The following is a 16,722-nucleotide window of genomic DNA, read 5'->3' as shown; positions in this document are numbered from 1 at the left end:
TGAGCTGGTGGATAAAATTGGTTCAGCCAAGTACCTCAGTTCATTTGACCTAACATCAGGCTATTGGAAAATAGCTCTGACAGACCATGCCAAGGAGAAAACTGCATTTTCCACCCCAGGAGGCCTCTACCCGTTTACGATGATGCCTTTTGGACTAAAGAATGCACTTGCTATATTCCAAAGGATGATGAATCATGTTCTGAATTGGATGGAGGACTTCTGCATGGCATACTTGGATGACATTGCAGTGTTCAGCCCTACTTGGGAAGAGCATCTTGACCACCTTGGATATGTTTTACAGGCTCTTGAGCAGGCCCATCTGACCATAAAGGCAAGCAAATGTCAAATTGGTCAGAGTAAAGTGGTCTACCTTGGACATGAGGTAGGAGGAGGTGAAATAAGGCCATTGCCTAGCAAGGTTCAAGCTGTACAATACTGGGCCACCCCTACTACTCAAACCCAAGTGAGAGCCTTCTTAGGACTCCATTGAGAACTATGGGACCATAGCTTCTCCCTTGAATGTGATCTCCTCGCCCAAATTCCCCAAGAAGGTCAGGTGGAATGAGGAATGTACTAACGCATTTGAAGGAATTAAGAAAGCCCTTTGTCAAGCTCCAATCTTGAGAGCTCCTGCCTACAACCAATCCTTTATTGTACAAACTGATGCTTCAAATACAGGAATAGGTGCAGTTCTGAGTCAGCTGGATGAGAAAAGCAGGGAAAACCCTATCTGCTTCATCAGTAGGAAACTGAAGGACCGTGATACAAGGTTGGCAACTATTGAACGTGAATATTTTTCCATTGTGTGGTTTTTGAAGACGTTTAGACCATACTTATATGGATCTACTTTTGTAATTCAAACAGACTACTAACCCTTGAGATGGTTAATGCAGATGAAGGGGGAGAATCCTAAATTGTTAAGATGGTCAATCAGCCTTCAGGGGTTTGATTTCACCATAGAACACAGGTCAGGGTGTAATCACCAAAATGCTGATGGCCTCTCAAGAAAGTATGACCGACTGGAGTAAGGAGATTCATCCAGGAGTGGATTAAATCCTCCTGTCCCTTTGTCTGGGTGGGACGAGTGTTATGGAGAATTCTCAAAAATGTGTTGATTCCCTTCTACCTTAGAGACCCCACCTCTTTTTGCTGGACTTTAGGACTTTTAATTTCTAACCTATAGAGGGTGAGACCTTTCTCCCACTCTCTCTATTTTTCTGTAATTTGGACTCTGTGTTTCTTGTGACTTTGGAGTCTGACAAACTCCATAGGTATCATCTTTACATTTTGACACACAGCATCTTCAGTGCAGTGGAACAGGAAAGTGTCTTAGATTTCCCAAAGGTTTAAATACCTTCTCTTGGTGAAAGTACTTTTCCAAGAGCAGTGAAGTGAAATTGACTTTACTTACATTTTGTAACGTTCTAGACCCAGCACATACTATCTAACAGTAGGGTGCTGGAGGGGTTACTTAGTATCCCCTTTGTCTAGTTTCTCATGTAACATTTTTATGTTACCCTTTCTACAATTAATGGCTGGTGGCAGTGGTTTACTTTTTCCTACCATTGTGTTTTGTTACCGCGGGCTGCATTCGCAGCTGCAGCAAGGCATCCATGGGTGCGTATTTTGTCAAAATGGCCCGTTCTTCTTTTTTCACCATTTCTTGTTAGGAAGGTCCTCTTGAGATTTACTCTGCGCGCCAAACCAGGTTTGGTCCCTTTGTTCGTTTTGTCTTTGGCGGGATTCACTAGTGAAGCCTGCTTCTGGCTCCCGTGTGTCTGGCAGGGCCAGGAAATGAGGGAGGTGCCCGAAACTCCCCGTGCTTAATCCCCTTGGTTACAGGAATGCACCCAAAGGTGAGTGGCCGGCTGTGTGATTGAGAGCTTGGCTGCAAAGGAATGGGAGAAACCTGCATAAAAGGCAAGGCTATTTGCTTGGAGGGCAGAGTCGACCACTGGACGAAGAAATCCGAAGAAGAACTTGGAAGAGATGCCTGCTGCAACTCCTGGACCGTTGGTTTGCCCGGTGAAGCCCTGCTGCAATGCTGAAGCTCCGAATTCACCTTGACTACAGAAGCCCTGCAAAGGACGTCTTCTCCCCTTGGGTTGGTGGGACCAATCGACCCCAAGACAAGCTCATCTGCAAATCCTCTCGGAGCTGGCTGTACTTCTGTTGCTGCTGCAGAAACCGATTGCCAGGGAGAGGAACACCAGAATTGAGTGAGTGTCTTTAAGTCAGACCCAAGCTCCAGGAAGATCCTCCGGACTCCCACGAAGCAGGTCTGACCAAGCCTGAGCCTCCTCAACAGAGTGCTGGACCCCAGATGCGAGGAAAGTCCACAGTGGTATCCGGGAACCACGTGGTGCTATTTGCGAGGGTCGTGAGGAGCTGAAACCATACAATGACACTGATCTGAAGTTTGCCCATTGCTACCGCTGGGATCTAAGTGATTTTTCCATCACAGAAAAGTCTGCGATGGTAAAGTTTGCATGGGAAATGTACGCACCACAAAAGGTTCATACATTTCCCATGCAAACATACATTTTAAAACCCAACATACCTACACACCCACAACACAACCCCACCCACACCCACAACACACCCCCACCCACACCCTCAACACCCCCCCACCCACACCCCCAACATAACCAAACCCTACTTACCTTCTAAGACGCCTTGTGTCCCTGCGGCGCCAGTTCCCTTTCACTTCCATGATCGGGAACCGGCGCCGCAGGGTACTTTTCTTTTTTTGGGCAGTTGCAGGGGTTTCCTGTAAAGTATAGTGAGCAGGGTGTTGCGGGGGACACCCCTGCAGCCCCCATTTTGTTATTTATTTTTTTCTCGGGTGTGCTGCAGGGTGTCTCCCGCAACCCCCGCTCACTATACTCACAGTATAGTGAGCAGGGTGTTGCGGGGGACAAACCCGCAGCCCCCGCTTGCTATACTGTATAGTATGGTGAGCGGGTTGTTGCGGGGGACACCCTGCAGTCTTATTTTTATTTTTTACCTACCTTAAATGTATACCACCAAAGGTTCGAACTTTTGGTGTTCAAACCTTTGGGGGTATGCATTTTCGGACATTTTGATAGGTCGGACCTTTAGATTTGGACATTTCTTCCAATTCCCTGCCGCTGACCTTCCCTTCGTAGTGCAGGAGTCCCCAGACGTCTTCCCTCTTGTCCCCATGACTGAGGCCCAGGAACACCAGGATCTGCAGACCTACAAAGGAACAGAAGCCAGCTGGAACCAATTTCTTAAAACCAAAGGTACTGTAGAACTAAGGGGACTTACCTCATGTTGTGTAGCCTTGCTAGCTCTCAATTGAGACTTGTCTTGGCTGCTTTTGCAGAAATTCTTGGAGCTTTGCCCCTCACAAGCCTACCAGGTTGTGGCCCTAGAGTGATTTCATTTTCTACAAAGACTTCTAAAACATTGTGCAAGACTTTTACTTACCTGCAAGTGGGCTTCAGCTCACCTGGACTTTTTTGGCTGGCCTGGCTCCCTGAAAGACTCTTCTTACCTCTGTCTTTGTGTTTTACCTTTCCCCCCAGGAAAGAGGTAATTTACTTTGCATTTGAGGGTTCAAAAGTACTTACCAGCTTAAGAATATTTGTTAACCTTTGTTTTATTCCCTAAAACCTTTTCTTTGACACCACACTCAGTATTGTCCTAAATGTGCCAGTGATATATCAATGTCCACAGTGTCCTGGTTATTTAAGTCACCTCAGGGTGTAGGAAAAGTCTGTGTGCCATCCCAAATGGATATCTACCGATTTACACAAACTGAGAGTGTGTATTTTGAAGTGTATAGTGGTGTTACATATATTTGCTTCCTTCTAAAGAAGGCTTATTCAACTGACTGTTAAATTAATAAATAATTGTTTAATCAAGAAACCTTGAGTGTACGTGTTTATTTGAATACTTGTCACTGTGAATCTCTGTGTAATAATTCTACAGCTCACATTGACACCTCTTGAGATGAGGCTGGCTGGTCGGTCACACTACCAACCTGTGTAGTACAGACTTATACCAATGGTTGGGTTAGCTATTACCAGGAGGACAAGGTTGGTGTAGTCTCCCAAAGGGTACTGCATACAATCTTGTCTAACACACTTGTTCCACAAATAATCCTTCTTAGTAAAGCAAACATGTCTCTCTCAAAAACCAAGTTCATAAATCAATGTAATTGGTTTTCACAGGATGTAAAGCAATTATAAGCATATCACATTTCTTCTTCAAATGGAATATTTTTGTCAGGATAGCACAGCAAATACTTCCTGTAATGATACACGTGTTCTTCACATGAAATACTGTTAATGCGTCATTTTTCATTAAACCTCTTTGCCACAATCATACTGCTTCAGAACATAATCATCTTTCCTAGTCCACTTGCCTACCAGAACTAACTACTATTGGTCCCTTTCCTGGTTTACTCCCCTGCCAGGATGTAAAACTCCTACAGCTACAATAGTAGATAAGGTGTGGAGGTGGAACGAATATCTATGAAAGGATTCACCCGTTATGCACACACTCTGGGACGAGGTTGAATCCTATCTCTGGGAAAATGATACTGAAGACATCAGACACAGTACATTATGGGAGGCGGCAAAAGCTACAATAAGGGACCTGCTTCTAATAGAGGCGCTAGGAGAAAAAGGTAGAAAACTCTATTATCAGGGAAGGTGAAGGCAGACCTGCAGGAACTGGAAGAATTGAAGATGAGGGGGTAGACACGGGGGAAGACTTGGAGCAAGCCTTCAAAGCAAAAAGGCAGGAACTGAAATCACTGAATTTGGGAGACATTTTCTGCAAACTCAGATTTCTCTGGCAAACAATCTATGAGAAGGCAGACAGAGTTGATTCTATGCTAGCGTCCAGGCTGCAAGCACTGAAACAAGAGGGAAGGGTGCTTAGGGTGAGGGATGGAACGGGGAAGTTGGTCAATACACAGACTGAAATAACAGAGGGCTTTGCTGAGTTATATCGAAACCACTATAAGGAAGAGACTACCTACATGAAGGAGGCAACTCTAGACTAGCTAGCTGACTTGGGACTCCCCACAGTACGTGAGGAAGGGACGATAAGGCTTGAAGGACCAATCTCAACTGAGGAAGTGACAACGGCAATGAAGGGTATGACAATGGGGAAGCCCCATGGGAGGATGGCTACACAGTCACGTTTTACAAGCAGTTTGGCGGACCTCTGGCACCACACCTTCAAGGCCATTCAACCAAATACTGATTGAAAAGGATATTCCTTCATCGTTGCGTAATGCGATAATAGAAGTGATTCCGAAAGAGGACAAAGATTCCCAAAAGAGCACCCATCTTGCCAGCCGATATCCCTAATACATTTAGATGTGAAGTGAATGCTGGGTTTCGCAGCATTCAGAATGCTGGGTTTCACAGCATTCATTTTAGGTCTTTCATAGATGTTGTGCTTCTCCTGGTTCAGTTTAGGTCCCTCGCAGACGTTGGGTTTTGCAAGATTCACTTCAGGACCCTCACAAACCTTAGTTAAACTTCTCAGCATTCACTTCAGGTCTTTCCCAAACCTTTTGGTTTCTCAATATTTACTCCAGGAATTACAGGCATCCACCCATGCCCCCCATCAATCAGGGTCAGTTTTAGGCAGTCAATATGTCACCGTGTCTGGGTTCTCTCCTCTACTCCCAGGATTGTCATTGGAAAGCTTGACAATGGACAAGAGGAAGGCAGAAGTAGAGCTCAACGAGAAAGGGAGCACATGGAGGTTGGAAGATCAGGCCCTATGGAAATAGAGCAGAAAGGTGTTGAGGACACAAAGGCAGGAAGGGCTCCACTAGGGTATGGATAAGGTATAATAGAGAACCAGGTACCAGTCCAAGATAGCACTCAAATTGAAAACAGCATAGACAAAGGACTAGACTAAGGCAGTCTGACATAGCTATAAATAACTGGGGCAATACAGGAGTGCTTGGCAATGTCTTTCGATGGATCTCTTCCACAGTTCTGTTGCAGCCCCTCAAATCTACTCTCGCTAGTTTGATTTTATTTTATTTGATTTATTGATTTATAAAGCGCTTTACACCAAGGCGCTGTACAGTGGAACAACATAATACATAACAACATCAACAATATAACGGTGGAAGCAATATTACATTATGAATCATTCAACAAAGCAGTGAAAAGAGCAAATAAATGAAGGAGACAGGGGGAATAGGGGAGTGGGACTGGGGAGGTGGGGAAGGGGTGGTGATGAGTTGGAGGAGGGAAATGGAAGGGAGAGAGAGGGGAGAGAGATAGTCAGGGGAAAGAATAAGGAGGGGGGAAAGCAGAAAAAGGGGGGGTTTCAAGGAGGAGAATGGAGGAGGAGGGATTTAAGGAGAAGTGCAGAATGAGGAGAAGGTCGGGGTGAAGCGGATTGCGAGAGGGAGTGAGTTCCAGTGCAGAGGCGCTAGGAGTTGGAAGGAGCGGAAACGGGAGGAGGCACAGGGGGATGGAGGTACAGTGAGAAGGAAATGGTCAGCGGATCGAAGGGAACGGGAGGGGGAGTAGAAAGAGAGAAGGGAGGAGAGATAAGGAGGAGCAAGACCATGGAGGGATTTGAAGACAAGGCAGAGAAAGTAAAATTTTAGCTGGGAGTGAAATGGTAGCCAGCCAAGGAAAGAGAGCGAAGTAGAGATGGCTAGCTGTTAGCCGGACTTCTTGTCAGCTGCCCCGAACATCCTACTCAATTCCACTTGTTGGGTTGGAGGTTTGTGCCGTTTGCCTCTTTGCCCCTCTCCTTCATTTTCCTTTCCCTTTCCTCTTGCTTCCTCCCACTTTCCGGATTCGGCTTCCTTATGGTGCCTCTCTTGTGTATGTTTAAGAACCACCCTCCCCCATGAGGCCTGGTTCCGCATTGCTGCTGTGCTTGATAAGCATGCTCAAATGCTTCTGCACTTTTTTTTTATTGAGCAGTCTATCCATCTGTCCATTATTGGGCAACCTTTACATCTACCGGGCAAGTACTCTGGTACAGTCACTTTATTATTGGTGATTTCTGTTTATTGCTGGCATGTAATTTCTGTCCTGTTGTACTCTATAGAGAAACTGAAGACCCTGCCGTGCCATCTAGTGTTTTGTTTCCCACCTCTCTCTGGGCAGTGGAATTCTTGGGTTTGGTCCTCCTCTGGGTGGGAAGAGGTCTAGTCCTCAGGGGAACGGAGGGGTTGTGGCTGGGTTCCCTACCTTGCTAATGTGACAATGCCTCTGCATCTCCAAAGGGCTTCAATATTTTTCCCAAAAAGCTTTAAGGGGACGTCAGCTCCCAATCTCTCCTTCCAGTGTGTCTAGATTTGAACTACCTTCTTCTAGGCATCTTGCACCTCCTAACTCCTCTCGGGCACGGTCTCCCCCCAGACAGCAGTCTTCTCTACAATTCTCGCTTCATTGCTCTACTCTTGTTTCAAGGGAGCAAGAACTGACATGCCTGCATTCGCTGGGATTCTTTTCCTTGCTGTGGTTTCCGAGCCCCTTACATACACCCTAGGCTGGCGAGGGGTCTCTAGGGTTGGCTCTGATAAGTTCAAGTGCTCTCATTAGGGTATTATTGGTCCAGGTCTGGTACTGGTTCATCATTTGATGATTTATCTTAGAGTAAATGAAGGCCTGCAAGGTTTCAAAGCCCTCTGCAAAGTTCAGCACCATCTTGGAGTTACTTTCGGTAGTTTCAGTGGCTTAGTGACATTCCTCTGTCTCTACAGCTTGACAACTGGCATACTGTTGGGTGAGTGCTGGAGAATACAATTCTTGATCAGCTCATCACCTCTCTTTTTCCTAGTAATGCTTCAACCTAGTGAACACCATGCGTTCACATGTAGTGCTCAATGGGGTAATAATACATGTTGCTCGCTTCGGTCTGCGGACTGCTGATACGTTTCAGGCTTTCTGGGAAATTAGGTTTTCCTGGGAGTTATCACAATGGGCCATCATTGATCACTCCAGTAATAGTTAAGACATCGAAGGGGCATAGACTGCAGAAGAGATTGAACAGATACATGTAGGAGTGGCAAACAAATTAGGTCAAATGGAAGAGAAGGAAGAGAGCTGTGAAATGTGTAGAAAGATATAACATTGGAGTACAAAAGAAAGGAGACACACATGGCCTGGGAATTATGGCAGCTTTCAGTGGTGAGGTGGTCAGGCTGAGAAGGAGATGAAAGTCTGACAGAACCACTGATGTCATTTCAACTAATGTAATGCATTGTTAATCCTACCAGCTTTGGACCGTCTGACCACATCAAGAACAGTGGAGTTGGTCTTCAGATGCCAGTCATACTGAAATGAAAGAAACAAGAAGACACAGGGTAAGAAAACTTGTGCGTTCAGTCAGGAGGCAATGAGTGTCCAGAACGCAAGAAGAACTGACACTACGTTTTTGTTCCAGACCAATTGAGAAATTTGCTTTACATAAAATAGAACGGTTTGTTCATTATTTTGCTCAACTCAACCACCTTCCACTGATAAAGATGTACTTAAAGTAAATTGTATTTTTCATGTATGTTGTTCTTTATTTCGAAACCTTGCTTACTTATCACCTAAGTTCCGAGGCACCTAAAGAACAACAGGACACCTGGAGCCCAGCCAAATAAATATAAAAACTTGAACAAAAACATTGAAAATCAGCAGCAAAAGCAAGCGAACAAAGAGCCCTTGCAATGGAATCAAATATGTAGCCAGTGCATTAAGGAGAAATTACAAGATGGTTGTCTGTGTCCTAAGTATTTTCATAAATCATCACAAATTATAAGAGAACATCCTTCAAAGCATGTTATAATAAAGGAAATGCACGGGACATAATGTAGCAAATGTTACAGACTACATCTGTCAAATAAAATAATAGTCTGAGGAAATACAATGCTCCCTTTTGTCAAAGTAGCGATTTGTCAGGATGCTTGCTCAAAGGAAGACCAGTATTGCGAACCAGAAATCGGACCACTACCACTTGGGAACAGGATCCCTGCGGGTGCAGTTATTGTTGCCACGTTGAAAGAGCCTCATTTAGAGTATGTTTGTAATGGTAGAAACAATATATTTTAAATACCAGAAATTTAAAAAATACCCTCAATCATGAGTTATATCATTAACTATTTTGGACACAGAGTAAATAGAATGTAATGTAAATATGACTTAGAATTGCAGGGGGATAAATAAAATGTGATTACCAATTTAGATAAGCAGGTGGGATTATAAGAATCAAAGGAATTTAAAAACACATTTTACCACGTTTTTACCACTGCCACTATACTCATGGTGAGGAGCCATGGGTGCAGTGATACCCTGTATTTCCCAGAATTTAAGGTACAAGAAGAGGGAAAGCCAAAACTCCTATCTTTGTGGAAGACTAGAGTCTAACCTTCAATTTGCATAGACGAGATACTGTTTTTAATATATGCATGTATGTTTGGGATGTACTTAAATGACTTCCCTTCTACATGTTTCAGAGGTACACATGAAACCAATTACAACATTTGGCGCACATCACTAAAACACTGCAGTGTCTGAATGACAAACTGAGCAAGTGCAATCCCTTCGAGAACAAACCTGCTTTGGATCAGGTGAAATGAGTGTGACATGCACTTCACAAGACCTTCTTTTGTCTTATTCGCCTCTTCTTTTCTGTCCTCTGTGCCTATTGCCATCATTTCTAGCATTGCACCAATGCATTCATTTTGTTAAGGGCTTTGATTTGAAGCGCCACAGAAGCACAATACATTTGAATCCGAAAATGGGACCCACGCAAAGCCTTTCATCCTTCCATGGTTGACAAAACAAGTACAAAAAAAAGGGGGCAATAATAGCACGTTATTACCATGATTAGAAGCTGGAGGAGTCTGGCATGAAGCAATATATAAGAACACAATGGGCCTCATTACAACTTTTCTGGTCCGGGCTGAAGTGATTCCGTGGCGGCGGTAACAAAGTTTCTGCGTCCGCAAGGTTGCGGAAAGACCATCCGGTAATGTGCTGTCATCACGCGCACCACACGGACGCGGAAACACCCACAGAAATGGACATAGCGGTGCCACAAGTTGTGTAAAACCTGTGTCCGCCACCGTCGCCACGGACATGGAACCGGAATTACCATGATCGCCGAAACAGGAAACAGAGAGGCGGCCATCATATAAAGCACAATCCATTGCCATCTAGAGTCAGCACAAGTAGAACCACACTGTGAGAAGCCAAAAGGGACCACCAGCATGTCTGCCAGGATTCCAGCCCAGAGGCAGCGCAAACAGCGCTTTAGTGAGGCAGAGCTAACTGTTCTGGTCGAGCACATAGTGGATCATGCTGAGGTGCTGTTCAGTGCCGATCAACGGCGTGCCACACAGCAGCGGAGGAAGGAAGTGTGGGCGAAAGCAGCACGCAAGTGCACCGCTGTGGCCGTGACTGTGAGGAGTGTAAAGGACTGCCACAAGCGGTGGGGCGACCTCAGGCAGAGGGTGCGGAAACTGATCTCCACACACTGCCAACGCAGCCGTGGGACAGGTGGAGGACCCCCTTCCCCACTGAGGCTGCAAGCATGGGAGGAGCGTTGCACAGTGTCCTCCACCTTGAGGGCATCCATGGGATCGGGGAGGCTGAGGCAGGAGTGAGCCCACCTGCAGATGCTGGTAAGTGCGCAAACATGAATGCCATAGGAGTATATGTTGAGGGCATGACTGGGCCAAAGGACCCATTAACAACCCCCGCCCCCCTAGGCAGTGCATGACTGGGCCAAAGGACCCATTAACAAACCCCCCCCCCCCCCCCCCCCCCCAGGCAGTGCATGACTGGGACAAAGGACCCATTAATAACCCACCCCCCAGGAAGTGCATGACTGGGCCAAAGGACCCATTAACAACCCCCCCAGGCAGTGCATGACTGGGCCAAAGGACCCATTAACAACCCCCCAGCCCCCAGGCAGTGCATGACTGGGCCAAAGGACCCATCAGCAACCCCCCCCCAGGCAGTGCATGACTGGGCCAAAGGACCCATTAACAAAAACCCCCCCTCCCGCCCCCAGGCAGTGCATGACTGGGCCAAATGACCCATTAACAATCCCCCCCCAGGCAGTGCATGACTGCGCCAAAGGACCCATCATGATCCATATGGTGACCAATATCACTACAATGCATTTCCGCCAACAAGCAGATGCATGTAAATGCCACTATTAAATGATCAACCTGTATGATGCATGTGATGCACCCATCAGGCACCACCACATAACTAATTGCATGCCCTCTGTGTCCCCACAGCCGTATCAAGTGACAGTGATACTGCACAACAGCCCAGGCAATCAGCTCCGGCACGTGTCCAAGCCAGCGCCCCTGCACAGGAGGATGCTGCCAGCAGTTCGGCATCTCTGTCCCAGTACCAACTGCAACACATGTGCCGGCCACCATTACCAACATCCCCACCGTCTCCATGCTGCCTGATGCAACACAGGTGCCACGGGCACCCATCATGCCGACGCAACCCACCACAGAAAGCAGCTGCACTGCAGATGAGGCAGCATGTAGTGACAACAGTGCCCTGGCAGTGCAGTTTGATACAGGGCCACAGGGGGAGATGCCCACATTGGATGACTTGCAATCCTTCCATCAGCTGGAGTTCAGCCCCACATCACTCTGAAGTCCCATGAGGCCACCTACCCCCTCAATGGTAGAGCTAAATTACCGCATGCAGCGGATGGAGGAGCAGCAGGCTACCCTCACCCAGCTGGTGGAGAGGCAGCTCGAGGAATCTAGGCTGCAGAGGGAGAGCTACAACACATCAGTACGTCGCCTCTCAAGGTCCACTGGAAGCTTTGCCAGCACTATAGTCACCCTGGCACACCATGTGCAGAAGGGCAATGACAACACCTCCAGGCTCATTGAGTCCATGTTGATTGGCCAATAGGAAAATATTGCACATATGCCACATATCCCTGATTCTGTGCCATCCAATACCACCACCTCATCCAGCTCCACCACTGCCAGTCCACGGAGGCGCTTGATTCGGCTAACAGGGCTCTCGGGCAAGGATGCACAAGCACAGAAGCGCACACGGAAGTGATGGCATGTGTGTCGGGCACTGCAGGACACATGTGGAGGGTGTGAGGGGTGGGTACGTTTGGGTGGTGGGGGAGGTCCATTAGGAGGTTTGAATATTGGGGCCTGGTTGGGGGTGGGTACGTTTGGGTGGTGGGGGAGGTCCACTAGGGGTTTGAATATTGGGGCCTGGTTGGGGGTGGGTACGTTTGGGTGGTGGGGGAGGTCCACTAGGGGGTTTGAATATTGGGGCCTGGTTGGGGGTGGGTACGTTTGGGTGCTGGGGGAGGTCCATTAGGGGGTTTGAATATTGGGGCCTGGTTGGGGGTGGGTACGTTTGGGTGGTGGGGGAGGTTCATTAGGGGGTTTGAATATTGAGGGCCTTGTTGGGGATGGGTACATTTGGGTGGTGGGTGGTGGGTGGGCACGGGTGTACAGCTTCCCTAACCATTGCACCTCCTTCCCTGTTGTTAATTCATCAATATATCATCATTTCAAAAAAACATACGAGTGGACATCCTTCATTTCATTTGCAGTACAACAATTCATTTATTGGCATCACCATATCCATGCAATGCTGTGAATGTGCTGTCTCTCAAAAGTAAATGCGAATCAGTTCATCCCGTGCTCGTTGTCGATCTAGTGGACCCCCAGGAGGAGGTTGTGCCATCCCATCCCTATCCCTATTCCCATCCCCATCCCCATCCCCATCCCCATCCCCATCTCCATCTCCATCTTCCTCATCTGCGTCTGAGGGCATTGGAATGTTCCTGCGCAGGCACAAATTGTGCAGCATGGCACAAACGAGCGTGATTTTACCCGTCTTCACTGGGCTGTGCAGCAGTGATCCGCCAGATCTGCTCAAACAGCAGAACCGGGCCTTCAGCAGTCCGAATGTCCTCTCAATCATGCCACGTGTGCGGACATGTGCCCTGCTGTACACCTCTTCATGCCTGTTCCTTGGCCTCCGTACAGGCGTCATCAGCCATGGCGTGAGTGCATATCCAGCATCACCTACATGGGATGTAGATGGGGGGGGGCATGTCAGTGTTTGTGGTATCATGTCTTTATCAGATGCAGTGCAATCTTGTGTCATTTTTCATTCATACATATGTGGCATGCAGTGGTTGGATCGGTGGGTGGTTCTGTTCTTTGGCCATCGTAGAGGACGTTGGCAACTGGACATTGACCAACGCATTGGTGTGCATGTGTACTCTGCCCTGCGGGTGACATTGGCTTGCGCGTATGGCATTGTGCAGTGATGTGCCCACATGGCAAAGTCAGTACACCGTGATGAAGTAGTCGATGCAGGACGTCTCATGTACAGGCATCATGTGCATTGGGAGGGCAGTGTTGCATATTGTGGGTGGGTGTTTGCAGTGGCTACAGGTGTATGGGACAGTGATAGTATCGGCTGTGTGTGTCATGTGGCAGGGTGTGTACGGGCACACTGTGGTAACCTGTCATGTGTTGCTTTGTGATGTTTAGTTTCCGCTGTCTATTCAGTTGATGGCCAGGGGGGTGATGCATGTGCAGTCACAGCAGCACACTCACATTGCTCATTGCCCTGGACACACACACACCACTTCCACAGGGTCGGTGCATTGGCAGCTGTACTCACCCAATAGCCATGTGCTTTGTCCGGCATAGCATTCCATGTACCGTGGCAATGTGGAATTCCGCAGTACCATTGAGTCATGGGTTGAGCCCGGGAAACGTGCGCAGCAATGTGTTATCAGTTGCGTGGCATCACATACCATCTGTACATTCAGTGAGTGGTACTGTTTCCTATTGCGGAACACCATCTCAATTGCACGTGGTACTGTCAGCTTAATGTGGGTGCAGTCGACGGCACCTATGCAATTTGGCATGCCTGCTATGGCATGGAAGGACAACTTGGTGGAAATAACCTCGGGGAGGGTACGGGGAAGGGCTATCTGTTCCGACACATGGCGCAACAGGGCATCCAGTACCTGTACCAGGATTTTGGAGAAAAAGGGTTGTGATAGGCCGTGCAGCTCACCAACTGTGGGTTGATAGGTGCCAAGGAAATGCAGAACAGACACAACCTTCAGGAGGGGGTGGGGGTGGGGGTGTCTATGTGGCTGCTGATGTCTTCTATCATGGCGGTAATGTACAGGGTTGTTGGACAGTCCAGCCGGTATAGTGTGTGGATCTGTCCTGGGGTAAGGTTCCAGGGTGAGGCCCTGATGCGTGATATTGCAGGCTGCCTGCGGGGTGGTGCCGGCTGGACAATGGGGTTTGCCATAAGTACAGGGTTAGCTGGTTGCCGCCTGCGCCTCCTACGCCTCCGCCTCCTCCTCGGCACCATTACTGCCATCATGTGCAGTGCTGCCTGTTGGTTGAGTAGGCGCAGTCCCAATGCTACTAGAGCTGCTGCCTGCATGGTTCTGTTTTGTGTTGGGCTGGGTGTGGCCCTTTTGTAGGCTCCCAGTGGCCTGCTGGGTCCAGCTGGGCTGATTTGGGGCACCTGTGCCCTGATTCAGGTCAGCAGGCACTGTTTAACGTCATGTTCGCGGTGGCGGCGGTACCGCCACTGTGATCACGGTTTTAACGTCATTTTTCAGGTGGTGTTTCCATGTCCGCGTTGGTTGTGATGCTCGCAGTGTTTAGTATAGCCGCTAATGGAGGGGTTTCCATGCAGGCGGAGTTTACGGGAGCCTAAACTCTGCGGTGGAGGTGGTGCTATTTCCGGGTCCGCAGGTCATGATTGGGCGGACGCGGAAACGGTGCCGGTATGGTTATACCGGCGGCGTTAAGTCCGGACCAATGTACTTGAAATGGGGCCCAATATCATCTATTCTATTGTGCTTTTTAGATAATGCTGTTTACTAGCACTTGTTTTGTTTTTAAATGACTGTATTCTTTTGGATTAGTAGATTTAGATTTTTGTGCATGTCTTGTAACATTTAGGTGTATCTTGAGTGCCATTACATTATTAACAATATATTGAAATATAATAATAGCAAAATATTGTGTTATACTAAAGAGAAAGATTTTGGGCACGTTCGGATATTGATTTGATAACACGTTTTGATCATGTAAATAGAACCTCATTTGTATAAATGAGCAGATTCACGGTAGGAATGGAGCCCTTACTGTTTGTAAACAGGATTATGCACAAAAATGCAGAACGTATAAGGGCCAGGGAGAAGGTGTGTGGCCTAACTTGAGCAAGAGAGGGGTGTCTCTGGTGGAACCACCCACCGGGCATAATAGACACCCCAGGATACAGAAACATTGATTTCCATATTTTGTGGCAAGAAAACGAAGCATTGCCGCACAAATATGCATATTCTGCCTCAGATATGTTTAATAAATAGTTATAGTTCGCTATAATATCAGAAACGTACATGGATTTGTCGATCAGACTTATAATAAGAAGTAGATGGGTAAATTGCTTCAGTTGGCGCCTTTCCAGCGTGATTTCCGAATTGTTGCAGCACATTGAAAACATATATTTCTTGTTGGGAGGGAAACATCGCAATAAGCTGAATGACCTGAAGAATAAATAAAACTGCTGTTTATACCAGTGCACAAACTACTGCAAAGCCACTGTCAGGAAATAGAACAACCCTGGGCTTTCCAGTAGAAAAACTTGCAGGTTGCACCAGAGAGATCAGCTGTGTTTCAGCTAATGAGGTCGGGTTCTTGATCCACTTCCTTGTCTTTTGGGGATGGCAGTCCGGCACTCCTGTACGGGAGTACTGCATGGCATGTCTAATCTCTTGCTCATTTGTGCGTTAGTCGCAGCCACTTTTGTACAGTTTCTGTTCACACTTTGAAGTTTTGGGCTGGGTGACAGATGGTTAATCGCCTGGATTTCCTGGACCTGGGTTTGTGACATCACTGGGGTGTCATTCGACAGCCTGCCTAGACTGCAGTGACACCTTACTCACGATAGGGGGCTGTGTGGGGCACACTTTGATTAATAACCGGAGAAGACCCATTGCTAGGTGATACTGAGTGAAAGGCTACAGAAGTGTATCTGTAAACTGGGAGCGCAGCTGGGTCCCTGAGAGAGGAAGGTGACATGAGCCTCTGAGGAGAAGTTGGTTTTTGGTAAGGGGAGAAGGGATTATCTCTCAGGATTACAGGCTTCTAGGGCTACCTCCCCCAGGTGGGGCGAGAGACCGCCAACATGCATAGGCAGCCGTGTGCTCAGTTGTATGGCTTGTAACATGCTCAAGCGAATACTTCAGAGTTAGCCCAATGACAGCCCCTGGCGAGATTCTACTGCAATGGAGCCGAAAGTGGGAACTGAACAGACTAGACAGCATATCTGACAGAATGACTAAAGTTGATAATCATATTGGTGGTTAAGGGTTCAGTAGCCAATAGTGGCTGAAGTTTGTGTGCGCTTGTTTAATTATGTTCACAAATGGTCAGGGTTCCACAAACCCTCTAAGCTGTCCTGCATTTATTTATAGTCTTAGAGGGTGAGGGCTACATAGGCCCCATAATTGTCTTCTCATTTTGATTACTGTTCATTCACTGAGTGGGTATCTCAGACCCCCTAAGCATCCAATCCTATTCTGTTTAACAGGAAAGATTTCCACAGCTCTACAGCAATCCAGCACTCAACAAACAACCTGGGATATTGAGTTTTTTTCTGCTCTCAGAGACCCTTAATGTTGGCCAAATGTGCACCTTAGCTCAAATAGGCG

General features: G+C 47.4%; 1 protein-coding gene across 3 annotated transcripts in view; it reads right to left on the bottom strand.

Annotated features, from left to right (window-relative positions):
- LOC138566633 (acylamino-acid-releasing enzyme-like) overlaps positions 1 to 16,722 on the bottom strand; it is a 1,029,593-nt gene that overhangs the window by 396,566 nt on the left and 616,305 nt on the right. For all 3 annotated transcript variants that reach the window (XM_069644173.1, XM_069644175.1, XM_069644174.1), the window contains one exon: positions 8,240 to 8,300. In XM_069644173.1, the coding sequence (XP_069500274.1) occupies positions 8,240 to 8,300 (61 nt within the window). The remainder of the gene's footprint in view (positions 1 to 8,239; positions 8,301 to 16,722) is intronic.

The sequence above is a fragment of the Ambystoma mexicanum genome, chromosome 2p (assembly GCF_040938575.1).
Source record: "Ambystoma mexicanum isolate Mex_15411 chromosome 2p, UKY_AmexF1_1, whole genome shotgun sequence".
Lineage (NCBI taxonomy): Eukaryota > Metazoa > Chordata > Amphibia > Caudata > Ambystomatidae > Ambystoma > Ambystoma mexicanum.
This window is presented reverse-complemented; position numbering and strand designations above follow the sequence as displayed.